The sequence below is a fragment of the Dreissena polymorpha genome, chromosome 2 (assembly GCF_020536995.1).
Source record: "Dreissena polymorpha isolate Duluth1 chromosome 2, UMN_Dpol_1.0, whole genome shotgun sequence".
Classification (NCBI taxonomy): domain Eukaryota; kingdom Metazoa; phylum Mollusca; class Bivalvia; order Myida; family Dreissenidae; genus Dreissena; species Dreissena polymorpha.
This window is the reverse complement of record NC_068356.1, coordinates 11,172,663-11,182,662: the sequence shown is the minus strand read 5'-3', so window position 1 is coordinate 11,182,662 and position 10,000 is coordinate 11,172,663. Positions and strand designations below refer to the sequence as shown.

At 33.4% G+C, this 10,000-nt stretch overlaps 1 protein-coding gene across 1 annotated transcript in view; it reads right to left on the bottom strand.

The window, feature by feature from the left end:
* Nucleotides 1–4,746: 4,746 nt before the first annotated feature.
* Nucleotides 4,747–10,000, bottom strand: part of LOC127865849 (uncharacterized) — a 12,006-nt gene continuing 6,752 nt past the window's right edge. Inside the window, exons 10-13 of the mRNA XM_052405888.1 lie at nucleotides 7,095–7,166; nucleotides 6,567–6,614; nucleotides 5,265–5,368; nucleotides 4,747–4,791 (exon numbers count right to left, since the gene is read on the bottom strand). Of these exons, the coding sequence (XP_052261848.1) occupies nucleotides 5,285–5,368; nucleotides 6,567–6,614; nucleotides 7,095–7,166 (204 nt within the window). The 3' untranslated portion in view covers nucleotides 4,747–4,791; nucleotides 5,265–5,284. The remainder of the gene's footprint in view (nucleotides 4,792–5,264; nucleotides 5,369–6,566; nucleotides 6,615–7,094; nucleotides 7,167–10,000) is intronic.

The window sequence follows — 10,000 nt, the reverse complement described above, 5'->3', positions numbered from 1 at the left end:
TATATATATGATAGTTTTAAAAACAGATGATAACATGCACTATACTATACACGTCTTATTCACAGAATAAAATTTGCTTAAGAAATTTTGAGAATGCTGCTACTCTAAATACTATACACACTTAAGAAATTCTAAAATATTAATTAAAACAACACGGCATGCACGCGTACTCTATTGGTGGTTACTTATTTTAAAAGTGAAATAGTGGTGGGAATAGCACACATTCTTCAACTGAACATTCAGCATAAGATCTTAAAAATATAAGAAAAAAGTCGAGTTAAAATATAACTGACGATCTTAAAAGTTGTTAAAATCATCTATTGTACAAGGTATTGTTTCTGACTTGAAATATGTTGCAACAGGTTTTTGCTATAGTTCTAATCATATCTGGGTGCGAAAACAAGAACTTGAGTTTATCAGTAACGTTTAGCGAATGAAAGCTACAATTTACAATATTAGACTTTTCTATTAATAAGTTTCTATCATACAAATATATAGGGCATTCTAAGAGCACATGAGATTCTGACTCCACAGCACTAAAACATTATGGACATACTCTTTCATTTTCCGGTAGATTTTCATAGCGCCCAGTGTCCTTTCTTAATGGGGCAACACCGCACCTAAACTCGTCTAAAGCCGATCTATGCGGAAATGGAAGAGTAAGTCTACAATAATTTTCAACCTGATAATATGTTCGTAATTTATTACGTCCATTACCATTAACTCTCTGAAGATCATTATGCCATTGATCAACATGTCTGTTCAAAAGTACAGTTCTTACATCAGATAATAAATGTTTACAATTAAAAGGCAATTGGATATATGACTGCAGACCAAAATCACTGAACTTTTCTTTCACTTTAAAAGGCCAATTTTTACATCCAATGTTACCTTTATTCAGAGTCATTTTTAGCATAGGTGCGTTTACGCACCTATGCTTATGGTATATACCACATTTCAAAAATCCACATCGATTGGTTACCCTTTATGAAGCCTTACCTGATCAAAAATCAGACGAAATATCTATTTAATTTAGTATATGGTCATTCTTACAATTTTTTTTTTGGAAACGTTTTTCTAACGTTTTCTTCCAAGAATATTGCTGACACCGTTTTTAGTGAATTTTTCTAAGACCGTTTTATGTCAAAAAATCTTCTTATAACCTAAAACAAATTTCGTTCGTAAAACAATTCTATCTGCACTATAAATCTCAATCTCCTACGCAGTGGCCTCCCTTATACTAGAAGTTACTGACCGGGCGAAGCAAGGGAAGTAACTGCTGTGAGGAGTTTCTATAAAAATCTGCATTCAGAAATCTGTATTCAGAACTCAATCTGTTGTGCACGTCTGCATCTAACGCTTACCACAAGTTTTACGACAAATTCTTGACGCAGACGAATAGGGTAGCGTCTATTTTCATTTGTGAAAACAATAGTTCGATACAGATCTGTCCGTGCTTAAATTTTGAAAGGCTTGGGTAATTATTTTTCATAAGCGTTTCAAACACTGATGTAAATGGAAAGATTATCTATTTAAATAGTCGGTAATTGTTTGAAATTATTGATTTGAGAAATTCGCGGATGGCGATATCGAACTACATTATACCACGTGACGCCATTCTTCCCTGTATCTTGCACCTATGCTTTTAACGCCATCGGCGCTCTCGTTTAACAATTCTGATGGGATTAAGTCAATACCTGCTGCTCTCCCTTGCTTAGCATCTATCAAAGCTTTAACTATCTCAAGTATATCTATATCTGAGTCTAAATTCTCATCTGCTATATCTACTGTACTACCATTTGCAACATTATTACAGTTTTATCTGAATTTAGCAATGTACAAAAATCATGCTGCCATTTAGCAAGAACAATCTTAACATCATCAGACACTGTTCCATCTTCTAAAACAACCTGCATTGGTATTGATTTCTTACGATCCATCCCGATACCTGTCTTTCCAATACGTTCCAGAACATTTCTTGATCATTTTCTAAATCTGATAAAAAATCATTCTAGACCTTGTACCAGTAAAGACGCTTACATCGCTGAACTTCTTTATCAAATCTTTTTCTAGCAGACACATATCTTTGTTTAAAATCATATTTGTCAGATCTATTCGAACATTTCAGCCACTCTCGTTCACGGGCATGTATACTTTTAAACAGTTCGGTCAGCTGGTCATTCCAATATGGTTTGCCTGTTTGACATCTTTTAGATGAAAAACTATTTGGGTTTACAGTTCTTTAAGGCAACTTATCATACATATCTGATCTAATAATATTACACCAACCACTATATGCAGTATCGAGCTCGGACTGTGTTCCCAGACCTTGTTCAAGCAAATCAATAACATAATTAATTGCTACCATTGTTTCATCATCCGCCAAAAAAGATTCGGGCACACTACTTACATTAAATTTGTCAAAACTTGGTGCAGAATCTGAATTGCTAGAACACGTTCCGACCCCGACACTCATATTCCATCCTATTACAGAGTGGTCTGGGGTATTACTATGTTGTTATAGATGCACATAACTATAGAACAACACTATTACATATCGCAAACTAACAGTTGCACAAACATCGACAGGAACATAATGTAACACAAACATAACTATATATTCACGCTTTTGTTAAAAAACGAAACAGTACTGTTATGCAAATCAGTGAAAAATAAATAGTTTACCTGATTTCACATTGTAATATCGAAATCCATTATCCAAAATATTCGCGAAAAAAAAACGTGTAGTTAATTAGCTTTAAATTATTACGATATTTCATTGTATTTTACACGATATAATCATTTTTACAGATTATATTCGAACTCTTATTACCAATATAGGTGAATTTATAGTTGTGACAGTGAGGTTGTAAGAGCGATTAAACGTACATAAACAATCACATGTAACACAACAACACACAATTGAAAACATTTTACCGAAGGCGAATGTTGCAGTACAATTACATCAAATTTTGCAATTCGAATGCTGTTGCTCAATTGATTCGATTCAAATAGTGAATTTGTATAATGCTGTTTCATAGAAAAATATCATGCTACTATAACGACACAATAACGAAAACAAAAATAAACTCTCTTCAGCAATAAGAAACACGAATCAATTAGCAAAAAAAGCAACAAGATGATAAATTCTGTGAGATCACGACGAAACGTATTTTGAGAAGGTATATTGCTTTCAAAATAATAACTGTTATTAAATATTGAAAATTATAGGAGAAACAAAGTCAACATCTTTTTCAGTAGCCCGAGCAGGCATAGTTTTGAGACATGTCATTTCACTTATCATCATAGTATATTATCCAGCAGATGAAAAGAAAAATATCATTTAATGTTGAAAAAAGACTAACCAATCACACATTATTAACATTTAATACTGAATTTGAAATAATTAATTCCTTTAAATACATATTAATTATGATTGATCTGTGGTCTCCTGAGTAGTTTAGAGTCAAGATGACTACCAAACCATAATTGAAGGGTATTGATTAAACCCAACAGGCACTGGAGCTAATCACCCAGAATACTTTTATATCAAAATGTGTGCTCAGCGGTTTATATTGTCTTTTAAATTAAATAACTCAAGAAGAAAACATGTTATACGTATAAGAAACCTCTTTCAGCATACTCTTCTAATGTACATCTTCGACAGTTTTGCATTTTCAGGAGCATATTTCTATATGTTCATATGTTTTACGTTTGCGTGTCCATTTCGTGTGACTTTGAAAAGAGGTTACTTAAAACATTGTAACTGCTAAATTCATGTCGAAAAAAAAACAAGAATGACATTTTCGCTTTGATGTTAATACAGCCCCAACAATTTCCTTTTTTATTCCATTATAAGTATTTATTGAAATCCAACAAGTTTTTGAAATATTTATTTCGAACTGAATGACATATCAATAACAGATCGGGTGTTTAATGTCTTAATAGTAACAAATAAGCACAGAAACATAAAAAGCATTAAACAACAATTGTTGGCAGCCGCACGTGACCATATTTATTTTCTCATTTTACTTAAAAAACAAATAATTTACAACAATTCACCCGAAAGTCAACACATATCATCTATTTGTGTTGACAATTTTATTTAAACAATATTTGTGATAAACCATACGGGTTTGTGCACACACTGCAAGATTGTTGCTTTGTTAGCTAAGCATTTATTGAAAAACAATTTGATATATGCAAACTAAGAAAGGCACAAACCTAATACCGTTTATGTATGAACGCCTTAATGATTCAATAAAAAAAACAATTTAAAACAGCATTAAGCTATTGTTAATGAATGATTCATTAAATTGACAAATGCTTTATTAGAAATTGATATACTTACAATTAGTAATATGTCATGCATGCGTTTATAAAGCAAAAAAGTATATCTGATGACTCAATTGATTATTCACATATATACAGGATATTGTCCGATCGAGTCAATACTTATGGATAAAGTCATTCTTTTCAACTACACAGAAACGTGCAAGATGCGTTTATCACACAATTTTTATGAATGTAAAACATTACCAGCTGATTAAATCGATTAAACACTGGATACTCATTGAAATGTCCCGCTGTGAGTATCCATGGTTTTCTGACGGGTTGCATTTAGAGGAGCGGAACGTCGATGGTTTCATGTTAATGCCAATGTGTTCTTTGTGGTTAAAATACATGGAGAGTGTGTAGTTTTTACTGTTTTTTCCCGGAAACATTAAAGTTCGATACAGCTTGCAGGCCTAACGCCACTCAGCTCATCTTCAATTCTGGATTCTCAATGATCTAGGAATAAACAATAATATGAATGCGTGCGTATTAATATTGGAAAGTTAGATGCAATGCATTAAATCTTTAAGTGATTTCCTCAGTTTTAGATTAATTAGGTACTTATTGTACATTACTAACCATGTGCATAGTACAATTATCCCAATTACCTACCGTGACTTATTAAATACATCTATTAAAACATCGATACAAATAAAATCATCCAGCTTAATACGTTACTGATACGTTGCTGAAAAGTATAATAGTCAGAACAAACAGAGTTCACCAGTCATCAAAAGATAACTCCGTTCTGCGTATAGAAACAAAACACTTAATCGAAACTGTACGAACGTTGCATTGACAAGACTGCATATTTAAACAGTCATATATTATTTGATGCATTGATATCATGATAAACAAATCACAACGTGATTTTCATGTATTAATTATGTATTATAAATATGCTGAAAATTAAATATTCATGTATTTACCAAAAGTCAATGGACAGGAACTATTTCCAAAATATTTCTTTCTGCGCAATTTGCCCATATTGTGTGTCAAAGTTCCCTTTAGTAGCCCGTTCATTCTCTTGTTCCTGAAAATTAAATTACTGTTACCGGTTGAAACCATTGAAAAAACATTTAGATAGCATTGCTTTTATTTGATATCAAGTTTATTGAACTAACGTATTAGTTAATTAAATACCATTTTCCAAAGTGACACGCACGACATAGATTAAGTACACCCCAACATATAAGCCTGAGAAATAAGCACCATTACCCATTATATCATTAAAAAACCGTTAAACAGTTTATATATTTAAATACTATTTTTTCTTTCGCATCTATGTCGAATATTCAGTTAATACCTCTTTTGTTTTTATCGTGTGCATAAAGTATTATTGAAGCAATATGATATGAGAACATGATGTTTTTTTATTGTGTAATAAAGGAAAAGTTATAACCGTCAAACCGGTACAGGATTCTCTTTGCATTTGTAGTCTGTATACCAATACTCACATATAGATCGAGTGTGAACAAATATTAAACAAAATCAAGGTGGTATAACTGATCTATAACTTAGCTCAACATTGTTTAATGTTACAAATATTGTAATATTTTACATAAAATATTTAACTTTTGAAGTCAATTAACTCTAATATAATTTATGTACATTGTCTTGCTTGCGACGTTTGGCATCTTTATATATATACTTATAATTATCTTCATATTGAGCTTGAAAAGTTTGAGAAAAATCACACAGATAGGAGAGTTAAGTTCACACATATGTGTGTTTTTATATTACTTCGTAAAAAAACCCACATATTAATGGCTATAATTCTTCCTAAATTCCTAAATTGTTTGCAGCTAATATTCCTACTGTTACATCTATCTACACATAAAGGAAACTAAGCTGTGAAAGTTTGAGTGTAAGCAACGAACCATTTACAGGAGAGCGTATATACAGACGTACGGACACGTGTTTTGCTTAATGGCACCCACTTGGTTGGGACGTTAACAGATAACACAATACTTTGTTTCCTAATAATATGCTGGTATTTCGGCAACTTTATCGTGGCTTAAAAAATGCTACGAACAAATATTATATACAACCAACATAAATCTGTCTCCTTCACACAGTCCTTAACTTGAACACTAATTATATTAGAATACTTGCACAGTTTGTTAATCGGCTGCATTGAAAAAGAAAAGGGAAACGGTGACTGAAATACATACTGAGACATTTTATTCAACAGCAATCGGATGGTGATATATCTGTGTCATATTACTTACATATGGTTCTGTTGGTATAACACCTAATTGCTTCATCATATCTGCATTCTAAAATAAAGGAATTTACATTATTGATTGAATTGTAATAAATATTCAATGCAGTCTAAAATAACTCGATGTACGCACTCAAACATTTTATGCATGCATCTGTTAATGTTAAATTGTATATGCCATGTTATTGTGTGACAGTATTGTACAATTATATATGTAAATTTCCGAGCAGGATATTACTTAAAAATGTGACTTATCGAACTATTTGGAAATAGTTGAACGGTTTTATCATGTAATGAAGTTTTATGTCTAATATTACCCCCACCAGCAACATTTTACTGTGGAATCATATATAATTGGTCATTGAGTACAGTTTTAGAATGTTTAGAACAATAAGTTTTAAACAGTGCTGCGTCGTTCACTGCCAATATATGCTCATTTGCATCCTTAGTACATGTTAGGCATATTATTGATATAGACAGATATCATCGAAGAATGCATATATAGTGTAACATGATATCGGAATGTGTAATTTACCAGTTCCGTAGTTGGTGCATACATCTTAACAGGAAGTAAACTCTTCTGGCTTCCGTCATCCTCGTCTTCGTCCTATGTAATACAAGACTATTTCCAAGCAAGAAAAGTCCCCTACCGGCTCCACCATTGTCAGAGATTTCACCATTTTCAGAATATTTTTTTTGTTTCCACATTAATCACAAGTTTTGACATAGGAACAAAATGAAATGACGTGAATAATTTCCATATTGCCATCTATCCATGTTCCAAGTTTCATGAAAAAAATATTAGGAACTTTTGAAGTTATCGCGGGATCCAGAAAAAACACAATTTTTAGCACTATTTCTAGTCTATTTGTTGCCATAGAAACCACAATTTTGACGTAGGAACAAAATGAAATGACGTGCAGAATGTCCATATTGCCATCTATCTATGTTGCAAGTTTCATGAAAAAATAAAAAGAACTTTTAAAGTTATCGCAGGATCCAGAAAAACACACCAATTTTAGCACTATTTCTAGTCTATTTGTTGCCATAGAAACCACAATTTTTGACGAAGGAACAAAATGAAATGACGTACATACTGTCCATATTGCCGTCTATCCATGTTGCTAGTTTCATGAAAAAATATTAAGAACTTTTAAAGTTATCGCAGGATCCAGAAAAAAACACCATTATCAGCACTATTTCTAGTCTATTTGTTGCCATAGCAACCACAATTTTTGACGTAGGACCAAAATGAAATGACGTGCATAATGTCCACATTGCCATCTATCCATGTTCAAAGTTTCATGAAAAAATATTAAGAACTTTTAAAGTTATCGCAGGATCCAGAAAAAACACCACTTTCAGCACTATGCACTATTTCTAGTCTATTTGTTGCCATAGCAACCACAAGTTTTGACGTAGGAACAAAATGAAATGACGTGCATAATGCCCATATTGCCATCTATCCATGTTCCAAGTTTCATGAAAAAATATTCTGAACTTTTAAAGTTATCGCAGGATCTAGAAAAGTATGACGGACGGACGGAGACAAAACCAGAAGTCCCCTCCGGTGAAACTGAAAGGGGACTAAAAATTACTTTGTATAAAAGGGATTTCTTTCATTTGTAGCGAATATATGTCTTCGGTAGATAGAGATTTAAATCTCGTATCGATAATAAGATCAGACGACAATAATCCATGCGTGAAATCGATTTCTGAAGTGACTGTTTGACGTCACAAATACTGTATTTAAGCACGGGTTTCACTTTTCTCGTCCTTTTGAAAAAAAGCTTTGGTTGAAAAACCCCACCCAACCGCCCAAAGAGATAGCAGTTAATTATGTTAAACCTTTTTGTTATGTTCGAATGTACTGTCGAGATATTTATTACAATCTGTTGCGTGAAACCACGGCACATGTTCGGATTACATTCACTAACTGCACACGTATCGTGGGGAAGACATCGGTTTAATCGTCGGGCCTCAAACAGTGGATCGCGGCGGCGCTATTTAATTGATAAATCGCCATCGTCCAGAAGTTGGTCAATATCCAGGATATCGCTTTGACGCGACTTCGGTGAATGGCAATTATTGGAAACAAAGTGTCATCCAGTGGGTTTAAGTGTTCCTGCTACTACGTACCGTGTAAAAGTGTTGTGATGTGTGCCTTCTTGAAACGAAATGATTGTGTATTAATAGGTAATTTTGTTGCCGCATAAAGGTGTGCGATATTGTTTTAGCACGACAGTTAATGCTTCATTTCTATGACGATCATTTAGGCGGAGATTCTATGTCTTGGAGGTGAGCATTAAAAGTATAAATATGTAACTATACAATGATATACATACGTCCGGGTGAGATAAACTTAGCATTTTGTCGTCATCTATCACAAAGTGCTAATATGTGTGAGGATGGCAGAAATTATTTCAAAATTATGTTCGGAATAGTAAGGGTGTTCTAGTACTCACTCGTTGGCATGGCGTGCTTTGGCTTACCTGGAGTAGCTCTTTTTGGCTTTGTAAATTATTGTGGCATTGAGAATTTATTTAATATATGTTGCACTGGACAATCTACGGTACGGATTACCGAACATTTATTTGGCCGGATGCGGTGGCCATAGCGAATGCGCATGTATAATATGTTGCACAAGACATTCTACGGTACGGCGTTCCTACAGTATAGTTGGCCGGTTGCGGTGGCCGTAGCGATTGCGCGTGTATAATATCTATTTCCGAACAAGCCAGATGTTCGTTGAAACAGAAATTGCATAAATACAATAGAGAACGTTGCGGAGCTCTTACGAAATAGCATAAAATGCGGTGCATTATCTGATGGCGATGATTGCATAAACGAGAAGCTCAATCAATAGAGCAAGTGGGGTTGGGACCATCTTTAGGGCAGTATTTCCGGTCGCCTCCGCGACATGCCTCAGTGGTAGTGCTAGTCAATAGCTGAGGTTTTATTTACTCTAGTGCTAGTCTGTAGTAAATAATATTCAGCCATTTGTCCATTAAATTTTATTTATCTTTTTGTATTTTTTCTTTCATATGTTTTGTATTGTTCGACGATATAATATCAAAATGTGTTTACGTAATGTAACACATAAAAATATAATAAATACGTAACTGACAGAGTTGACTTTTGTAGTAATTATTCAGCAGTTCTTGCTATTGTTAAAAACACGCGTAGAACAAGTTGATATTGCCAAAGGATCAGGGATCCATTTGATAAGTAGGCTACTGTAACCGAACGTTCATGATATAGACACACCCTAAACGATGGTTACACGTTGGAATCTTGTTAAACGAATGAGGAACCGAGCAGCTTTCTGAAATAATTGATATTAAGATGATCAAGTTGAAACAACTTCTTTTCAATTTTATTATCCGTAATGATAAACGGTTCCTCAAAATATTTTTAAATGCATTTTCAAATGCATAAATA